Here is a 22952-nt window from a genome sequence, read left to right as displayed (position 1 = left end):
GTTTTTATTTATTTGTGACCACAATAAATTCGATGCTAATTTCCTGCGAATATATCTATTCATACGACACACGAACACTTAAATAGTACCATGTTAAAACCATAATAACAACGAGCATTTTGTATCCACAAACATCTATTTTACCAGATCATATCTGGTGTTGAAATTTCGGCAATTGCCATAACGAACATTGATTTTTAATTTTTTAGCTTTATTTTACGATATATTGTACGAATTTTCGTTGATTTTGAGTAGTAATGTTACTTTAAAAGGCAATATAAAACACATTTATTTTCTAATCAATGATATGTCATCTTATTTTCTAATCAATGATATTTCATTTGTATCTGTCTAAAAGGCAACATGTGTGTTATGTATGGGTGTAAGAAAATATTGTTTGAATGTTTTACTTGTTATAGACCTATATGTGTATGTTATTTTAAGAAGGCCACATTGTAAAAAAGTTTTGATTAATCTGCATAATATGTATAATGTGTCATTGTCTTTATGTATAATTCTGTAAATAAAGCTTTTATTATCATCATTTCTATAAATATAAATATACACTACCAAACATTCGATTACAGGAAGCTTCACCTCAGGTCGATTATTTACCTCGTCATCTGTACGTTAAGTTTATTACCATATACACTCTATTCGGTTAGTAGTGTTATTTTTGTAAAATAATATTCATACGAATACCATAAATGAAATAAGTATATTTTAAATAATCTAAAAAATATTATAAGGTTTCAGGCTGCTTTTGCGTGACTTCGATTATCTGATTATAAAAAAGAGATATAATTGATCTGCTGTTTTAAGTAACCTTTAAAGCACTTATGGGTTGCGCACTATATGCAAGCGAGCCTTGAAAAAAAGGAACAAATAGTGTTGCAGTTTTATTTCTAGGTTCTACTAACATTTACGCAATTAATTGTATGTCATTTGTAAAAGAGCTAACTTTAGAATTGGCGACTCAAACAGATACACTGCTAATTGCAATCCGATATGTTTATATGGTAATAAATACTTGAAGAAATAATTGACATATGCATGTCAAATATTGATTAATTTTGCAATATATGATCGGTTAATAATGATCTACGTATGTATCAGTTTAAGTTAACTAATAACTTTTTTCATCAACTATAATTGAATATTTAAAACGTGTTAATGTATTTCAATAACATGACCAATGTATGATTGGTTGAGTAACACAAATGAAGAGAATGCTTTATTAGAATTAAATACAGAAAAGTTTAATTACGCGACCTTAAGAAAAATCAACTACAAGACTTTCAAGCAAATAAACAAGATGACACCATTGTTCTTTAAAATATAGCTTCATGTATCAAATGCTGAAAAATGAACTTTATGCCGCGAGAGTTTATTTCGCCAATGCACACCTGATGGTGGGATAAATGTTGCGCCTGACGCTTTCATATGATCTGCGTAGTTCGAAAATGGTTATTATGACATAAAAAGCGTCTGATATGTAAGTACCCTACCTGAACGGCGTACGTTATTGCCAGACCCAGCTGTCCACCGTTAAGTATGTCAGATGTCACAGCTAGGAGAATAACCACGAGAACGATGATGTTACCAAACAGCTGAAGACGAATAGAAATCCATCTGGAATATAATGTGTTGTGTGTTTTGCAAATGCCAGACGAAACCCCTATTTGATATATCGATATCATTTCCGAGATATGCTTAGAATAACGTATTTCGTAAGCAACATTGCCTCATGTTTCAAATGATTAACATAATTTAAATGTCTTAAAGTGTTATTTATGAAGTTAAAAAGTTTCAGCGGATCAAATGTTAGTTGGCAATAAAATATATGCGAAGGTAAATTACTTGAGTTCTGTTTTGTTATAAATAGTAACTACGATACTGTTTCCACTTTAAATTAACATTCCAATAAATCAACAAACATTTAAAATATAAGCATAACTTTGCAGAAAATGATATTTGATAAACACCTTACCGGCCAAAATACAAAACGAAAGTGCGATGATAATATGAACTAAGTAAGGAACAATACGCCTTAATGAATAAGAAATGTGTCCATAAAGCATGGATGTCCTAACGTTCCATTTTTGCCTCAAACTCCTATTTCGTCAAATACAGACCTCACAATGTCACTTTGACATTTGAAGTACTGAGACAGGTTATGCAAGCGACACTTTCATAATGATCGTGAGTTATGTTAAATAGTCTTCAAATTGAGTGATTAATAAAACAGTTAAAAGTCTCGACGAACTCTTTTGTATCCAAATTTGACCTTGGACCTCTAAGTGTAACCCATACCAATAGAGGTAGGTAGACCGGTTTTACACACACACATACACAACATTGTTTTCATGGTCTTCTTATAAAAGAATGATGTCTGAAAAGGTATAGTCTGAATAAGTATAGTAAAGGTGTGACTGAGAAATGAAATTTTGTAAACACTTCGGCTGCTACATGCCGCCTTCGTCGAAAGAGGTTATGCAACTAATCGAAATTCTAATAACAACTACGCACTAATGATACGCAAAATTCGACTGGAAGATGAAGATTTTGCAATGAAAGGCGAGGAACTGAGTCAATCATATATTCAATCTTAAAGTGATATTATGGGCATCTAACAGTTTATAGGTGTCTATCGCAATCGTTGTTTATTTTTGGTGTTCACTTCATATACACTTATATTTGTTAGTGCAGCATCAACATACTTAAACAATATCCCGGAAAGACAAAAACAATGCATTTGAATATCAACCGTACTTTCGTTTGACAACTGATCATGCATGTACGATTAGAACCTAAATTTAGTTGTTGTGCAGATTCGTTCATACGACAGACTTTTGTTTTACGGATCATTTCGGCTTATCGGACTGGGTGAGTCACGTAAGAATATCTAATATAAAATATATTTTTATAAACAACTGGTAGCAAGATGAGTTGCAGATAATTGGTCAGTAACCACATTTTAACTAACGCTTTTGACCTGTTAATTCTTTTCATCTCAATTCAACAGTGAAAAATGCCCATAATGAGGGTTTTCTTACAAAGTCACGTTAAATAAGCTAAATTTATGACTAGATTAGTGACACGGTTTTTAACATATAACCTGGCGACATTGGTTTTGGACGCAATCGGCCCTGACTCGAACTTGGTCTAGATTCTCTAAAGGCAAAAATTCGGACCAAGTTTCATCCAAAGCGGATGATCAATTTGGCTTTTATGTGGTAGCGAACTAAACGATGACGAAGTAACACACACACCGCAAACTGAAAACCGTACACACTCGTGGTGATCAAATTAGCTCAAATTGAGCACCATTCGTTTTCGATTTGCAAGTAATTTAATGTCTAACAAAAAATATTTTTTAAATGAACAAATGTGTTTGCATCAGAAATAAAACATGCACTTTAAAGCCGTGTATGACCGGTATTTATCATATTATGGATATCACCTGTTCCCATTGTTCGCTCCGAAGAAAAACGCAGAGTTTGTATCGATTCTGTTCGCGGCCTCCTTTACAAACCGACTGTTACACCGGTAAGACCTGAAATAATTACAACTATCAAGTGAAATAGTATAATGTTTTGTTTTTCGTTCTGAAACAAACGGAAACGGCTGAAAAACACAAACATTCAATAATGCTCTGGTAACCTACGAAAATAAAACCCTAATCAGTAAACAACTAGTTAATTCGCAGCAGAGTCTTTTTCAGTGCATGTTAATTCATTAAGGTATGTTCTATTATTGATAACAAAACGAACGCATTTTATTTCAATACACTGGTGGAAATGCAATTGTTACTTGGGCTGCTTGAACGCCGGAATGCCCTTAAAGCGAGATTATACGATTTTTATATGTGTTGAATTGTAATATGTTGATACAAATATGTTATAATAACACACAATATGCAAGAAAAATGATATATTAAAGACGAATTTCATAAAATGCTGCAAATACAAATTAGCGCCCCGAGCCCATTGTGACGAAGATAATTCGTACATATTTTCCTACAATAACCGATGCATTCGTATTTTTAGTAAGTGTTCGTGTGTCGTATGAATCGATATCGCTGCAGGAATTTCAAATAAACCGTTAAACTAAATTAAGATTCACATCGTACATGCATGATATACATGCTGGCGAATTCGGCTGTACAGCCTTTTTCGATTTCAGAATTAAATATCTGGCTTATTTAGCATTTTTCGACACATGTTCTTCTTAACTTTTATTTTAGTTTATATTGAAATATATGTATAATAAGTTTTTTACACATTTTATATTAATTGATAAATATTTGACAAGATCGTATATACCCGCTTTAACAAAACTGTATAACTTAATATCGAGACCTACTGACCGGATTTGAATCAGAGTGGTTTGTGTTTGGACAGCACATTCATTAAAGCCCGTTTTGACAGGCCAATCAAGGTTAATTTTTAAATAACCAAATGTATCTGTTTAGCCGCACTACATCTTGCGAAAGCTGTGCGCTGTCAGTAATATTGTTATTTTACGGCATTGATGTATAATATTTAAGGCACTTATAGAATTACTTTACAACGTTAAGTCGCGTATAACGAAACACCGGTGTTGGATAGTCGCTCTGTTAGCTAAGACGAAAGATTGAAGAAAATAAGACAGAAAATATTAGGTACGTCAAAATTAGTGGTTAATATATGACTAGAAGGACATTGTACAGTTATATTTAAAGCAATCGTGTGCCGTTTAATGAGTGTTTTTATTTTGAAAAGCATTTACAGAATATTTTAAAGCCTGTAGCATGTTCGGATTGAAAAATATATTTATTTCATAGATATCTTGCTTTAATTTGATAGCATTTATGCTAGAAAAGAGCAAATTAATATTTAAACAAGAGCACCGCATAACGGATGCCACGCTCGGCTGCGAAAGTTTGTCAGATTTTTTCTGGACCAAAAATGGGTGTGGTGTGTAGAATTCATCATGGTGCAGCTACATATGAAGTTTCAATGTTGTAGGTGGAAGCACTTTTATTTTAGAAGCAATGTTCAAAACCTTAACAAAATGTTAAGGTTTTAGCGGACGACGACGGACACGGACACGACGAGCTGGCTATGACAATTCCTCGGGTTTTCTCCGAAAAGAAAGCTAACAAAGTAAAATTAGGTGACGACTTAAAATGTGTAAAGGAAATATAGCAAAATTTACTCTGACTTTCAGTATAAATGAAATTTATATATATAATATATAATAAAAAATGACCTTGACCTTTGACCTAGTGACCCAAAAATGGGTGTGGCGTGTGGAACTCATGAACGTGCATGTACATATGAAGTTTCAGAGTTGTAGGTGGAAGCACTTTGATTTTAGAGCCTATGTTAAAGTTTTATATTAGAGGTGACAGTGATCTTGACCTTTGACCTTGTGACCCAAAAATGGGTGTGGCGTGGGGAAGTAATCAAGGTGCATGTATGTATGAAGTTTAAAAGTTGTAGGTGGATACACTTTGATTTTAGAGCCTATGTTAAAGTTTTATGTAAGAGGTAACAGTGACCTTGACCTTTAACCTAGTGACCCAAAAATGGGTGTGGCGTGTGGAACTCATCAAGGTGCATGTAAATATGTAGTTTGAAACTTGTAGGTGGAAGCACTTTGATTTTAGAGCCTATGTTTAAGTTTTATATTAGAGGTCATAGTGACCTTGACCTTTGACCTAGTGACCCAAAAATGGGTTTGGCGAGTGGAAGTCATCAAGGTGCAGCTTCATATGAAGATTCAAAGCTGTAGGATGAAGCACTTTAAATATAGAGACAATGTTCAAAACCTTAACAAAATGTTAAGGTTATATTAGAGGTCACAGTGATCTTGACCTTTGACGCCAAAATGGGTGTGGCGAGTGGAACTCATCAAGGTGCAGCTTCATATGAAGTTTCAAAGTTGTTGGATGAAGCACTTTGAATTTAGAGCCAATGTTCAAAACCTTAACAAAATGTTAAGGTTTTATTAGAGTTCACAGTGACCTTGACCTTTGACCTAGTGACCCAAAAATGGGTGTGGCGAGTGGAACTCATCAAGGTGCAGCTTCATATGAAGTTTCAAAGTTGTAGGATCAAGCACTTTGATTTTAGAGCCAATGTTCAAAACCCTTACAAAATGTTAAGGTTTTAGCATTGAGGACGACACGGCGGCGGACACGGACACGACGAGCTGGCTATGACAATACCAGGGGTTTTCTCCGAAAACAGCCGAGCTAAAAATATAGTAATGGCGTTTTGAACATCTGTTTACCTAAAAACACCAACACATCAGGAAAACTTTGCAATTGTATTTTTGAAATAAATACGCATCATTTCTGGCAACAATATGTACTAGAGGTGGAAAGTGTTAAAAATACACACTCTTTTGACAACTACATCAGTATTAAATTATCATAGTTTCATGCCGATTGGTTCATCGTTTAATATTAAATATTAAAGTCACTATAACGCTCAAAATCAACGAAAATTTCGTTAAGTATTTCGTAAAATAAAGTTAACACCTTAACAATCAGTGTTCCTTATAGCAATAGCCAAAATTTCAACGCTAGATGTGGTATGATAACTTAGATTTTTGTAGATACAAAATGCTCGTTTTTATTTATTTGTGGCCACAATTAATTCCGGGTGTGTAGAAATACCGAAACCCCGTATTTACCGAGATCCCCGAAATCCCCCGAAATCCCCCGAAATCCCCAATAATATGTATTATTTATCAAAATACTGCGGATATCAAGATAGAATATTGCAAAATATAATCTATTCACTGAGGAAAAATTGTTTTTATCCATGTTTGGTAGTGAAAAACTAAAATATATACATATTTATTGGGATTCCGAGTATGAATCTATAGTGCATGTTTTCACAAGCACGATCAGGTACAGAAATCCCCGCTGTAAAGCTCTTCAAGTGTCAAAAAATCATCTGGGTGGCTTTTTGATATTAGAAAGAAGAGGTACAGACAAAAACTTAACAACAATATTTACAGCGGAGATTTCTGTACCTGATAAATAATAAATATTATTGGGGATTTCGGGGGATTTCGGTAATTACGGGGTTTCGGTATTTCTACACACCCGGAATTAATTGTGGCCACAAATAAATAAAAACGAGCATTTTGTATCAACAAAAATCTAAGTAATCATACCTCATCTAGCGTTGCAATTTTGGCTATTGCTATAAGGAACACTGATTGTTAAGGTGTTAACTTTATTTTACGAAATACTTAACGAAATTTTCGTTGATTTTGAGCGTTATAGTTACTTTAATGATTTAACAACATTGAGATTGTATTTGATTCCTGATAGTTGTCGCCCTTATTTAGGTTTCATTAAAATGAATATATAGTACCGGGGAATGTGACATCGTACCTGGTTCCAGATGCCCCAATAAAAATAATACATTTGCTTAAAAATAACAACCACGTTCTAATTGTGTTTAGTTGCTTCCTTAACTATTTCAAATGTATGCCTGCAGATGACAATAACAATATTTACCTGTTCAATTTAGTTCGGAATCGTATAACTATCGGTTCTCTATGTTTCAACATCGTTTTTTTCAAATAATTTCTTTGATTATAATTAATACATAGTTTCAACTTTGTTAAAACATCTTTGACTCCAATTATACTGACACATGCGTTAAACCTCGAATCATAATGTTTTGTTTTGTATTTGAATGCAACTACCGTCATAGTGTTTGGTAATATATCTCTGAGAAAAGGAACCCTACTAGCTTAGCCAACGTCCCAAACCTTTAAACTTAAGATGTTTGTAACTTATGTTGTAAAAATTTTCATACCAATATAGTTTTTTAATATTTCAATTTTATGTATAAATTAGGGTAATTAAACTCTTCAAATTATTCCGTTCCTCGTGTAAATGTCTAAGTTATCCCCTTATAGATGGATATTATATGTTTCACTTTTCTTTCTTGTCAATATTTAAATAATATTATTAAAGATTCCAATTTTAATCTTTTCTTTGTCATCATTTCAATAGTTAAATTAAACCCTTACAATTGGTAATTACATGCACCTTTGCATGACATTATTTCTGTTTAAATGTAGGTTAAAGTGCGGAAAAGCACAACGGTATTTCTCTTTTATATAATTATGCTTTTCAACTTCATATGTTTTCTTCCGCGATGGATGAGTAACCATATGGCCATGACGACCCTAAAGCCATCGCATGGGTTAATTTAAAATCAATAGTTAAAGACTTAACCTGGTGAACAAGTTATTTGTACCACAATTCGAACGTTGCTTTAGTATTGTAATGAAAAACATTTTGGCCAAGTTTCATCAATATTTTGTCCTTAATGTGCTTTATTGAGTAGTAGCAAGGTTTAAGGACATGGTGACCCATGTTTCAACAAATGGGATCTTGATTTCAACTCGGCCTAGATGTTGACAAGATAAATATTCTGCTCGAGTATGACACTGATTGATTCATCAATGTTCACAAGAGTGATAACAAGTTTTTTTTCTGATATTTGCATTAGCACCATAGTTTTAATGCACACGACGCAGATACTGTCGCGGTCTAGACATTGTGTATTAAAGCATGTGGTCTCTTGAGTGAAAAGAAGCTACATGTTAACTTCACGCGACGCACGACGACTGACGCCGGACATATAGTGATCACAATAGCTTACCATGCAAACTCGAGTAAGCTAAAAATTGATTATGGTTTGTAATAATAATTGCATGCTTCATAGCTGTTTTTCCCATTAAAATCCACATTTCAAGTAAATGGCTTCGTAAAAAAAATTGTTATGTCCATAAAATAATGGGTGGAAATGTCATTTCCTTTCCTAATAACAATTACCCCCGCCCCCAACTCGTTAACGATTCACAGCATATATAAGTAATATTCTGTTTATGCTTAAAATGGCTTTAAATGTAATACCTTACATACAACCGTTTGTGTTTGTGCCAGTAAATGTTTCATATAAATGGCAGTTCATAAAAGCGCATTCTCAATATATAAATGAAATTCATATATAGTTGTTTCAAACTTTGCAATCGCTAATTATAAAACGGATACCACAATGCTTACACAATGGATATGAGTGTGAATTCCTTACCTAATAACCGTTGATCCCGTTAAGGTTTCGCTCAAATGGTTGAATATCGGGGACCTTGTTACGGCCTCGAAACGTCGCAACTTTCTGGCAGTAGGCATATAATAGTGCTGTAACAGATAACGTGTTTTTGCGGGCATTCAAATAAATTCGTCTTTCACAGAATATTATTATTTGATGTTATTATATATAAAACGGATGAAACATAAAATTGATTTTTTAAATATAAACAATATGCGGTCCTTTAATATAAGGTATAAATTTCCCAGCAAATTAACACATGACGAAAGCACACGACAAACAAACAATGTTAAATAAATAAAATAAGAGTGACAATAATTGCATATATCATTCTTCGTATTTGTAGATACATATTCAGATAATTCGAGACTGAAACTGGGTCAGACAGACATAAGAATTGCTTTGATTACTTTCTCATTCAGATTTGATTGGTTTAAACCTCGAAAAACATTGTATACAAATGATTATTATGTGATGAAAAAGCATCAGCCATGGAAACTGAAATCTATCACTGTACGGTCACATGATCAATGGTTTCGACAACGCGCACTCACCAGCATAAAACCAATGATGATTATTGTTGGAATTATAACAGCTGCGAAAATCGGGGCGCACACAATTATAACTATGACGCCAGCCACTGTTGTAAGTGCATTGTAGATCCACATCCTAAATATATCTGGAAACCGATTGTCCAACATGTCGACGTCACTGGAAAATCTACAACGCGGATAATAAAGTCCTCAACAATGTGAACGCCTACAATTTTCGATTGTAAAGCATATTGGGGTCACTGAAGAGTGTAAAGTTATCAAAATGCACATCTCAATGATTCTTCGATTGCTTTTAAAAAAAATATTAACGATTGTTGTAGAGAATGTTCATTTTTAAAACCACGTTTACATTTAACGTTAAAATTATCAATATTACATTCAATTTGGTATAATATGTGAAAAGTTTACGTTTTTATTCATTCTGCTGAATGGCAGAATCATGTATTGTTGAATTTATTAAAATAAACAAAACCGATCTGTTTGGACAATAAATCTCATCAAATAATCCAAACATTATTACAATGCGGACCTTATAAATATATAAATAAAACTTGTCATATAACACCAAAGGGAAATAACCGTTATGGCAGTCATCTTATATGAAATACCATATTATGACCTTTACTTTCTATATCAAAACAGAATCATTTAGTCCTATATGGTGTTTGAAGCACTTCAAACTGCCTGACAAATCTTCAAATATAGTGTATTTAATATTATATTCCAAATAAGTTTCAATAAAAACACTGTAATCAGTTAGGGACATCTAAGTTTTATATAAGTTTTTATTGAAGTTTTCATTGAAGTTTTCATTTATATTTTTTAATCATGAACGTTATTGGCGTTAATCAAACATGTGAAACATATTAGAATTCTTATAAAAGGTTCTATTTTCGAAAAGAGGATCTGGATTTAAAAAAATTCAAACAAGCACTTTGCCAACACACGCGAAAGTTAGTGTTTACTTACCTGTTCAGAATTCTACCCACTGGCACCGTGTCAAAGAAAGCCATTGGGGACCGAAGTACGCTGTAGAGCATACGGTTGTGAAACACGGAACTGGCTTGAATAATCTTGGTGAGAGAAAGGTAGTAGCCGACGAAAATGGCAACACCTGAATCGAAATCAAGAATACTCTAGTAAAACACGGAACTGGTCTACTTGATTTTGGTACAAGTAAATAGTAATTGATAAAATGGCAACCTTTTTAGTGACATAATAGAAGATATCAAAATATACAATTTAATACAATAATATAAATTATTATTCATTAATTTAAGTCAATACATATATTTTATTTAGAGCGATTGAGATGGCCAAAATCTTGACGGCTATCAACAAACAATATAATAGATCACATTGATTGAATTGAGGGTTGCAATGATAACATTATATGCTCATTGTTTCCAAATATATATCGAAGCATATATCTCTTAACGCAAAGAAGATAGTTTCGGGCACTAACAAGTGCGCCAAAATGCCTTCTAACAAAACGTTATTCGAGATAAAAACAAAGCCTACGAGAAATAAACTGTTGCATACGCGAGAGAAACCAAATCTTATTCAAGATAAAAAATATGCTTTTTAAGATATTTGTTTTTATTTGAGGTTAAACAAAGCCTTTTCGTGTACACTAGAGATAATTAAGATTCAACCAAAGCTTATCCGATATAACCTCAAGCTTATATAACCATTACGAAAGCTCGTTCGGGATACAACATATTTGCAAAACATGAACGCTTATATTAGATACAACAGATCTTAGATGATATTTTTTAGATGACGCAATTGAGTTTTATAAAATGTCCAAACCTTGCACCAGTCCCATCACGGCATATATGATCAGGTAGAAGATGGACGCCTGTGAATACTCTTGTTCGACCACGTTGCTTTGGTTACGCAGGAAGGGATCCTCGGTCCAGTAAGTAAGCCAGAACATAGAGTAGACGCTTACCACGTGGTACAGCAACATCGTTGCCATGGAGATTATCACCCAAAACACACCCATCGCTTTGAGGTAGTCTTTAGTTACCTTCGGTTTAACCTTGAATAAAATGGCAAAATGTATGTACGAAATAATACTTGACAAAGCATTCGTGCTACAAATGTGACATTTAAAAACTGAACAACACATATAAACGCTGTTTTCTATTCTTAAGTGTCTTACGGCAATTTTCAGAAATTATGTTAATTGCAAGACCTGGCTTTCATTATTCAATTTGCATTTGTGACATATATAAAATAATGTTTTATGAGCATACACTGATAAATCACAGCAAAATTAGTGCCCCCCCCCCCCAAAAAAAAAATGTCACTGTCAGGCTGATGGTTAAACATTACCAATATACAGCGAATACAATCACTGATCCAATTGTAATCTGTGTTCAGTCATATCAATACTTGTTTCTTGTTCATAACACATTACTGATCTAAATAGACAACTAATTAGATTCGAATATTATCATTAGACCATTAACCTTGTTACAGTTGAAGGGTTTTACTCTTAATACGTAACATATTGTATAAGATATAAGAGATTGATCAAAACGGTTCGTTTCACTACTGACAGTTAATTATAATGACTGTTGTCTAACATGTTTTATTCTTAATCTACAGATACTAAAACAATGCTTTCAACTGTTTATACATGACCATGCTTTTGACTTTATGAACAGACCATTAGTTATAACATGCTTGCAACTGTTATGTACTAAATAGACAGTTAAGTGTAAATGAATTTACTTGAAACTTTATATTCTAACTAGATTTTTAAATATAATTAATACTAATTTGGTATTTGCTATGTGGTCTATTCATAGATATACATCTATTTGACGTCATTTAGACAAACGCCTCTTGTTGCAAATGAATACAAGATGGCATCAGTTATTTCTTATGTTAATGCTGTTTTGCGTTAACATGAATATGGTATTTAATTATGTGCTGTTTCACTGTTTGACCTTCTAGAAACGAAGTTTGGGATGGAGAATATTGATGTATGTATTGTAGGTCGGTTGGTCTGCATAAAATGCTTTTATTGTATGAAGAGAACGCTTTTAATGTCTAGCTGTTAATCGAACTTAATATTGGATATCAGAAGAGTGAATATTCATGACACTAACGCAGAGTTATTTTCAGTTTGTAGACAAAGATATGCGGGGCTTTTAGTAACGTTGTGACATGCTGTACTTTTGCAGCAGTCTACGCCATGATAATGTGTATAGAGATTGGGATAAAGTCCTACTTAAACGTAAACGCAGCTTTCTATTATATTCCCCAATGTTTTAACATGTTTTATATTCTAATTTGCCTTTTAAGACATATGCCATTTCTTTGCACACACTCGAATACCAATAAAAACATAAAGCGTTGAAACTTTTAAATGATTCCTTTATTAGAAATGTAGAAATATTTCTAACAACAAGCGATCAACCTGGACCTCGTTGAATAGTTTGTTTCCTACAAGAATGCATATCTTTGAACACTGTCAACCATGGCTTACCGATCCCTCCTGAATGGTCTCGTCGGACACGAGACCCTGTTGCTTGTTGGTCGCCATAGAAACGTGTGTCTTATCCTGCATAACCTGGGACTGTGTCACTGACATACTGGACAGTTGACGACGCCTCAACCTCTTTTTACTGCGGTAAATTTATTCAAAATTGATCAGGAAATATTAAATAGGGACCGCGATATTGTGTATTATACAAACAAGTTTTCTTTTAAAGTGCGTTCTCGCACGTCAACTAACGTTTCCCGAACTACATTTTCTTGAGGAAAATGAACTAAACTAAAGAACGAAATGAAGAGAGCTGTTATACAAGAGATGTTATCATAAACATAAAGGATCAATATTCTACGGCAGTTAGTGTATTCTTGCTGGACACTTAACCTCCTGAAGCTTTTGACATTTCCTGAGGTAAATGCCCGATAACCACCTGTGGATATCTAAATAAGCACTTAGTCTTTTTGAACGATATTTCAAATAAATTCATCAAAATTCTACCGCACTCTGTATATTCATGCTAGACGAGTGGCATCTACTGAAACTGTGAATATTCCTTAATGTAAATGATTAACAATATATTTAAGAAGGCCTTCGTTATAAAGTTTAACTAGAAAAATATGTGCTGTTTTCTTAATTTAACAGTTAAAGGGGCAATATAACAGTCAACCGGAAGTTGTCAATGATACAAAAATAACACTTTATAACATAGTGTATTTGTAATACAGACATACCAACATTATTAACGTCTTATACCAAAATTAATTTAGATTAGTTAGAAGATAAGTTACAAAAATCCCTGTATCTTGATCAATGTTCATCCTATCTAATTATTTTGCTGGGTAATATGATGGGATACCCGCCTACAAAATCTGTAACCCTAACCACACGAAGTAAACGCACCGCGATTTCTTCAGCCGGGCGCTGGTAGAAGGCGAATCGGACACTTCACTGTTTCCGCCTTCTGAAGTCACGATTTCTACCTGCTCCAACATGTTGTCCCGGATCCACTTTACTGTAAATTATTTAAGAGTTGAATAGTGTAGGCGTGTGTAAATTATGTGCATTTTTTTAAATACAAACATCCATACAACTCGTACAATAACAGCACTAAATGAAATTAAAACGTTAATTTCATCACCGAGGGCAAACGGACTTCAGTTTCAGTTTCATTTAATTTCATCTCATTAGAACGGAATGTCGTGGACAGTCGCACCAAAGTATGACGTCATTTCTTTATTGACAAAATAGAAACGTCGTGCAGATTCGCAAATAAAATTGACCACTTTTGTTTATAAACAAAAGGTACAATCGTTTACATTTTATTTTGCATACAAGTCGGTGCATCGGGAAATTAAAAACTGTACACATAGATGGAATATCGTATCATTAATCTTGCGTTTAAGTGAAAACGAAACATGTTGTAAGTATGTAAGTATGGTTACGATTTTTGGAAAGTATAATTGTCAAATGTTTTTGTTGGAAGGAAACAGTGCAATTAATCATTGATAAGTCAGCTGAAATCATTGATAAAAATAATATATTGTAGTGTAAATCAATGTTGAAATACCTAATTGGCATTCATTAAACTATGTCTTTCCACTAATGCAATTGAGAAAACATAAGGTTAAACATAATGTTGCATGTAGCGTAATATGTATCATTCGATGCTTGTAGCAGTGTTATGCATTCTGATGGATTAAAGGTTCCACGGCTTCTAACTGTACTATTTTATTTCGTCTTGAATGGAGTCACGATGCAGTTCACAACCGTGCCTACAATACCGATAGTATAAACGAGTGCTTAAAATAGCGAAAATCTAAAGCATGCTTTGTATAAGTTTATGTTCATATGAAAGGTTACTAGCGGTAACACATGTTTACTTTCAGGATCGTCCAAATCTTCTTGGGATGCTTCGTTCTCAAGATGCTGAAGCAAGAATTGGGCGAAAACACCGTTGCGTGTCATCAGCTGATCGTATGTTCCGTACTCCGATATCTTACCACCGTCCATGACAATGATGTTGTCCACCAGAGGTAGCCAGTGGACAGCGTGTGTCACAAGAATTCGAGTCTGAAATACCAATAGGCCGTATGTCATCAAAACAACATCGTAAGTACCTTGCTCCAATAAATTGACACACTGAGTATGTAAATTCACGAGGACTCGAGTATAAAAAATCATGTTTTATAAATAGTCACACCATGAGCTTATCGGGTAAACTGTACTCCGCTATCGTGACACCGTTCAAAACTATTTTGATGATGAACAGAGTCAGCCGAGGCCACAATATTTAAACAACTGGCGTGCCGTGTTTCAAGACATAAGTGACTGAGTATCCTATATGTAAGATACCTTCCTTTGAAATCATAAAATACAAAACTTAACACACAAATGTTTCGTTGAGACCATATTCCATACCAAGCTGTGCATTCGAATAACATCTTAATGCATGAAGATTCACTAAAAGATGTTAATGTTTTAACGAGATTTTGAGCGTTTTTTTCTATTTTAACTTAAAGTAAAACTAACATTGATCCAAATCACTACATGTAGATAATTCTATGTCATCATTATTTACCCTTTTGTCATGCTGTCTAAAATTGCTTTCACATAGGTCATACTTTTGCCATTAACTGTTAAATGTATTTAGTTGGCCTTAAAGTATGACAATTTCTTTCAAAAAGAACTCAGCAAAATTAGCATATTTGCCAAAGAATTAAGCAAACCAGTTCAACACCAAGCTTATGCTACGGAAATTATATTAGGCTAAAAGGCTTATAGTTTGACATTGATCCTCAACTGTGACCTTACCATTGGACCTTTGGCTCTGGTTCTTTAACGCGAAACACAGTCTCATATGACTTACAGCATAATTATTTGCCAGGGTGTTTAAAAAAGGAGTGCAAGACCACGTCAAGAAGACACGAGTCAGAGCACTATTACAAACAGTATCATACGTTCGCACGTAAGTATCCGCAGGCAGGAAAGCTACTATAGTAATTTGTGGTTGTGTGCATACAGAAATAATAAAACGTGTACCTTATTTTTCAACATCCCACTATTCCCTATGACGTTCTCAAACAAATCCTTTCCCACATGAGCGTCTACTGCCGACAAAGGATCGTCTAAAATGTACACATCGGCGTTGCTGTAGACGGCACGAGCGACACTTATGCGTTGTTTTTGACCACCGCTTATATTGGTGCCCTAAATATAAGTTACCTGTTTCTATAAATACGTTGTTCATTAGGAAACACTTATTTTAATTACAGAATGATAAAATGATAAAAATAACAAATTAATTACATAGCACATAAGATGTAAGACATGTTGTTACAAAATATATATGTGTTCCACAAAGAAACCATTACCAATCGATGTTTTGGTAACCATAGAAATTAAAAAATATATATATTGACTTTTACTCAATATAAAATACGACTATTCTAAATAGGTTTAATTTTATTTGATAACGAATCTATTGAATCTTTAAAGTAACATTACTACTCAAAATCAACGAAAATTTCGTACAATATTTCGTAACATAAAGCTAAACAATTACAAATTGTTCTTTATGGCCATTGTCGAAATTTCAACGCCAGATGTGGTCTGTTAAAATAGATGTTTGTGGATACAAAATGCTCGTTTTTATTATGGTTTTAACATGGCACCATTTGAGTGTTCGTGTGTCGTATCAATAAATATATTCGCAGGAAATTAACATGGAATTTATTGTGCTCACAAATAAATAAAAACGAGCATTTTGTATCTACAAAAATCTATGTAATCATACCACATCTAGCGTTGAAATTGTGGCTATTGCTATAAGGAACACTGATAGTTTAGGTGTTAACTTTATTTTACGAAATACTTTACGAAATTTTCGTTGATTTTGAGCATTATAGAGACTTTAAAATCACAGGTGGTAAGCGTGTGGCTATGATATTAATTAGTGAAAACATCATTTTGAATGATAAATAATCATATTATAACGAAAAATTAACTTTTCTGAAAAAAAATATTTCACTATCAAATATATATATAACAAGGTATGCAACTCAAAATCACCCCAAAACGGGGTGCATCGCTTTGAACAGCCATATCTTCATCAATTGTGCAGCGATTTTCACGATCTTGGTCTTATTCAACGCAGAAATGAATTTCCTTTCTGGAAATGTATATGTCTTGCAATATTTTTACAAATACTGGGTCAACATTTAAGAAATAACACGATACACAACACGTATGACCCAGTTGACAGTGATCATGCTGTCTTTAAGACTGAAATCTTCACGGAGTAAAGGGCAACTTCCCTACAAAGTTCATGTAGTTCGATACCATAATTCAATAAAACGTATGAAAAAACATTATTACCGTTCTTGTCGTTACATTCTGCATCAAGACTAACTGTCCAGCGCCGTTTGAAACCTTTGTTTACATACATTTCAACTAACTGAAATTTTAAACATACGAGTGATTTCATTGGTCCAATGCGGAGGTGTGTCTTTACAACTGGAGATTTCATTCATAAAGAATACATGATCACTGTCAACTGGGTCATGCGTGTTGTGTATCGTGTTATTTCTTAAAAGTTGACCCAGCATTTATAAAAATATTGCAAGACATATACATTTCCAGAAAGGAAATTCATTTCTGCGTTGAATAAGACCGAGATCGTGAAAATCGCTGCACAATTGATGAAGATATGGCTGTTCAAAGCGATGCACCCCGTTTTGGGGTGATTTTGAGTTGCATACCTTGTTATATATATATTTGATAGTGAAATATTTTTTTTCAGAAAAGTTAATTTTTCGTTATAATATGATTATTTATCATTCAAAATGATGTTTTCACTAATTAATATCATAGCCACACGCTTACCACCTGTGTTTAAAATCAGTATTTACAGTGTTTGACTCGAAAATACCCTTACAGTTGTATAAAAAAACTTTTTGTCAAACCTTTTCCCCGAGTTCTGTGTTATCTCCGTCAGCCAACATATCCAGGTCCGATCTCAAACAACAATTGTCGATGACTTTCCAGTACCTAATGTTACAAAGATGAGACGTATGATGTGAACATTATATATCAAATTATATTTAAAATGGATGCCATTACATCCCACCTTTTTTTATAAATGAAGGGGCATATGATAGAAATTCATATACAGGTCCCATTTAAGAAAGCAATCGTCAAGGAATGCAAGACACCTAATAAATAGGCAGCCATTATATGCATTTTCTCACATGTATCTGACATGTTTTTCCAATTTTCGTACTTGCGTTGAGAATGAAAGAAAGGAGAAGCAAATCAGATACTGAACTTTGCTATGTTTCTTTTTTTTAATAAATAAAGGAATATTATATTCGCCCTGCTTATAAAACCTGAACCGTGAGAGAGGTTTAGGTTTTTGTGAGTGAAACTGAACATATCTGTACTCCAAAATGCATTTTTGTTTATTTCTTTTGAAAATATAAAAAAGTAGATGAAACATAAACGGTGAAAAAAATTAAACAAATTGACATGATTCAAATGCTTTTGTTATTTGTTCCTCAACAATATTTTTGCACTGCAGGCGTAATGATAAGAAAGCAGCAAAAATGCAAAACTAAATGTTAATCGATATATGATATGAAACGTGATTTGTTTTAAGTTTTAAACCAACACATACCCTGAAATATTACATACAGTTTTAAATGGGCTCGCTGAATTCAAAGTCATAATTTTAAGCAAATAAATACCCTACAATGTATCAAACTCTGGTAACGTAAATTGACCTTGCTGCTAACCATGTACCTATTGCGATTAAAATGTCTGTAAGCGAACACGTACACTAAACATCTATCATAAAAATTCACTCTAGCTCGTTTACTTCCAAGTACCAATTGTGACTGTAATCCTTGCCAAAGAGAATATTATCCCTCAGGGACATATTCTGGATCCAAGCCTGCTGTGGGACATACGCTACCGTTCCCTGAAATAAAACCAAAAGACCTTGTAAAACTAAAATCTCTGTAACCAAAAGACCTTGTAAAACTAAAATCTCTGTAGCTAGTAACGAATTGTTAACAACATATATTGGATCGTACATATTTTATATTAAGTCGATCGCAGCTGGCCTATGTGTCGTTTAACACCAACGACAATTTATGACAACGGTTTTCAGAAAAGTTGTCTTTGTCTCACCGGCATTTATTTAATTGTACAAACTTGAGAATCTCACGCTCATTTGGTATCCCTTGACTGGATCTAATAGCTTTGCATAGGAGGTCATGTTCTAATAACATTTAAATACCCAATCAAAACGTCGCTTTCTCTTTTATACTTTTAATTCAGTCGATATGAATAATAGTCAAATGCTTTAACATAACAAGATGTTTGGTTGGTTGAAACATGGGCACCTTTCATTTAACCGAGAAGTCAACTAAACGCGACGTCTTTAGCGATGTCATCAGAGCCTTGCAGTAAAAAATTAATCGACCAATACACAATTAATATACCAACATATATTTTTTAGATTCGGATTAAGTTTCCATGAAGTTTTCAGTATATTTTATAACAAAAGGCATCCCATTCAAAATAAAAAAACAAACATTTGTATAATTATGTTACCATACTAGTTTATAATAAACTGATGTTATCTTCATTGTCTACATCATATGATCTACCTAAGTTTGAATAACTATTTGATTTAACTTGATTTTAATGATTAAATCGCTCACCTTTTATTTACAAACTTATGAATCACCTTTATTTGCACAATTATACGATTAACCTTAATTTCCTTAATCATATGATGTGATTTTATATTTCGAAACATTTGATTCACTTAAACTTCACACTAACCTTATATAAACCTTAATATTATAATCAACTGAACCGATTTTCTGTGAAAACCGGGCTTAATGCATAAGCAATAATTGTCGTCCCAAATTAACCTGTGCGGATACTTTACTCCTAGACTTGATTTTCCTAAAAAGAAACTTCTTTAATAAGAATTAAAAGCAGAAATTGTGATTCCTGATTAGCCTCTGCTACGTGCAAAGGCTAACCTGGGACGATTTGTTACGCACATGCATTATGTCCTGCTTTCTCATTTCTTAGGCTCATATAATAAACCTTGATTTCAAGGACTCCGTCCAGTTTCCTCATTTCCACGAGCAGTGCCGACACTAAAGAGGACTTGCCCGCCCCACAGTTCCCTTACCTTGATTTCAAGGACTCCGTCCAGCTCCATCATTTCCCCAAGCAGTGCCGACACTAGAGAGGACTTGCCCGCCCCACAGTTCCCTTACCTTGATTTCAAGGACCCCGTCCAGCTTCCTCATTTCCCCGAGCAGTGCCGACACTAGAGAGGACTTGCCCGCCCCACAGTTCCCTTACCTTTATTTCAAGGACACCGTCCAGCTCCATCATTTCCCCAAGCAGTGCCGACACTAGAGAGGACATGCCCGCCCCACAGTTCCCTTACCTTTATTTCAAGGACTCCGTCCAGCTTCCTCATTTCCCCGAGCAGTGCCGACACTAGAGAGGACTTGCCCGCCCCACAGTTCCCTTACCTTTATTTCAAGGACTCCGTCCAGCTTCCTCATTTCCCCGAGCAGTGCCGACACTAGAGAGGACTTGCCCGCCCCACAGTTCCCAACCACAGCGATCAGCTGTCTCTGAGGAATCTTCAGGTTGATGCTGTTACAATAGAGGTTGTGTTGTTCACTTTTATTTGATTACAAAAACGTATGTATGATAACAAACCGCTATAAATAATGTAAAGGCAAATGTTAAGTAAAATAGAAAATAAAAGCTATCAGCTGTCTCTAGAGTATTCTAGTTTACTCATTTACAGGGAACGTCAAAATGACATTACTTTTTTGTAAAAACAACAACACAACAATAAAAAGCCAATGTGACGAAATAAATTGGTTAAAATGTGGTTTAGAGAAATAAAATAAAACGGGAAACCACTAAACATTAGAGCAATGAGTCATTTTGGATTTCAATTCACTGGCAAATATTGATCCTAAATGCATTCAAACTTTTAGCTAATGAGACCCTTTAACCGTTTGCGACAATGAAAGGGGCCTTTTCACGTTTTGGTGAATTGACAAAATTTAGACAAGTTGTTTCAGATTCGCAAATTTTCGCTTTAGTTATGATATTTGTGAGGAAACAGTAATACTGAATTTGCCAAGCTCTAAAATAGCCAATATATGCATCTTATGACGATTTAAAAACCTGAAATGTATGAAGCGTTGCAGCGCGAAACGGTTTAATAATTTGAAGAGTTCTATTGTTGTCGTTATATTTTGTGAATATACGCGTATAGCTTATATAAAGTATAAAATACTATCTACAGTAAGCGCGGATGGCCGAGTGGTCTCAATGGATTATACTTTAACTCCAGGACTCCATGGGTCAGTGGTTCGAACCCAGGTGTGGGTTACTTTTTTTAAACTTTATTCTCGATTGTTCACTGGAGCTTTTAACTTTCAATGTTTAAAATTATCAATATAAAGCATTTAATTGCAAACTTCAAAACATGCAAAAATCTGTGAAAAGGTCCCTTTAAGCTCTAACTAAAATGTGCCTATGTGCATGTTGGTCTGGAGATACACTAGCCGCATATAGTACAATAGTTTAAGACCCATTTTCGGATCATTTTTCATCGTACATACACAATTTCAATGTAATGAATTACTTTGGAAGATCCGGTTTCCGGTCGGAAGTGTCCCACGTAAAAACTCCATCTCTAACGTAGATAGCGTAATCTGAAAATTAAGTATCTGACGACAACATTTTTTATTTCGTTTGCAAATGTTTTGTTGTCGTTTTCTACGTAATTTATAAGTCTTCTTCAATCATTTTACAGCGTTAATCCAAACGCGCGTTTGCCGAGTAAGAGTAGCCGATATAAGCTGATATTATATTGAAATTACATGTAGTGTTCATTAACTTACAACAGACATACTTAGGTCAGGGGTAAGGGGATAGTGTTCGTGGTAAAACATCCATGACCATGTCTCATACAAATTTCGATATAGTTGGAAGAATTCCATACAATACTTGCGTTTCTGGTAATAGGAATATCAAGCGTTCTTTCATATATTAACATGCTATCATATGGATAAAACTCAATAAGATAATTATTGCACTGAACGAATATGACGTTTACCTTAACGAGCCAGGTTTTTGTCAAACAGACACATAATCAAGCCATTAGCTACATTAAATCTCGAGTATGACCATTTCAGAGCCCGAGTAAAGGGGTTGCATAATCGAATTGCTTCAAATTGCCTCTCTATAACACAAATAACAAAAAGTATTTACATCACGAGTTTTGCACAAAATTTTAATTTTCCATAAAATAATGATAATAAAACATCTTATTTTACCTTTCATTTTAAACATAAACAAGAAAACGTACCTGCTGACTTAACAAATATGGATTCAATTTCATCCAGATCAGAACAGGAAAGAAAGTCTTGGATTCTCTTGGTGGACACATAAGCCTGTTGTTGTATATAGAATATATATTATAAAAATTAAATGAATGCCATAGGAAGGGTAATTTGGTCTTTAAAGGCTTCCATACGGTAACCATGCTTTGTGTTCTGTTTATCATGATTTCTTACCATGGAACCCTGGACAATTATTCCATCCTCTCGTTGGACACATAGCACTGTGAGAATTCATAATTTAAATGAATTTCGTGCCATAAAGGGGTTTGTTCGATGCAAAACAACTCCATTCGTTAACAATACT

The 22952-nt window shown here is 34.0% G+C and overlaps 1 protein-coding gene across 1 annotated transcript in view; it reads right to left on the bottom strand.

Moving 5' to 3' along the window:
* Positions 1-22952, bottom strand: part of LOC127869834 (multidrug resistance-associated protein 1-like) — a 47518-nt gene that overhangs the window by 12243 nt on the left and 12323 nt on the right. Inside the window, exons 7-21 of the mRNA XM_052412494.1 lie at positions 22615-22699; positions 21889-21958; positions 20753-20879; positions 19076-19167; positions 18155-18239; positions 16233-16400; positions 15074-15263; positions 14094-14205; positions 13188-13326; positions 11498-11729; positions 10655-10799; positions 9686-9851; positions 9114-9220; positions 3464-3556; positions 1509-1632 (exon numbers count right to left, since the gene is read on the bottom strand). Coding sequence (XP_052268454.1) covers positions 1509-1632; positions 3464-3556; positions 9114-9220; positions 9686-9851; positions 10655-10799; positions 11498-11729; positions 13188-13326; positions 14094-14205; positions 15074-15263; positions 16233-16400; positions 18155-18239; positions 19076-19167; positions 20753-20879; positions 21889-21958; positions 22615-22699 — 1935 coding nt within the window. The remainder of the gene's footprint in view (positions 1-1508; positions 1633-3463; positions 3557-9113; positions 9221-9685; positions 9852-10654; positions 10800-11497; positions 11730-13187; positions 13327-14093; positions 14206-15073; positions 15264-16232; positions 16401-18154; positions 18240-19075; positions 19168-20752; positions 20880-21888; positions 21959-22614; positions 22700-22952) is intronic.

Source organism: Dreissena polymorpha, chromosome 2, assembly GCF_020536995.1.
Source record: "Dreissena polymorpha isolate Duluth1 chromosome 2, UMN_Dpol_1.0, whole genome shotgun sequence".
Lineage (NCBI taxonomy): Eukaryota > Metazoa > Mollusca > Bivalvia > Myida > Dreissenidae > Dreissena > Dreissena polymorpha.
The sequence above is the reverse complement of the archived record's forward strand: the minus strand, read 5'-3'. Positions and strand labels throughout refer to the sequence as shown.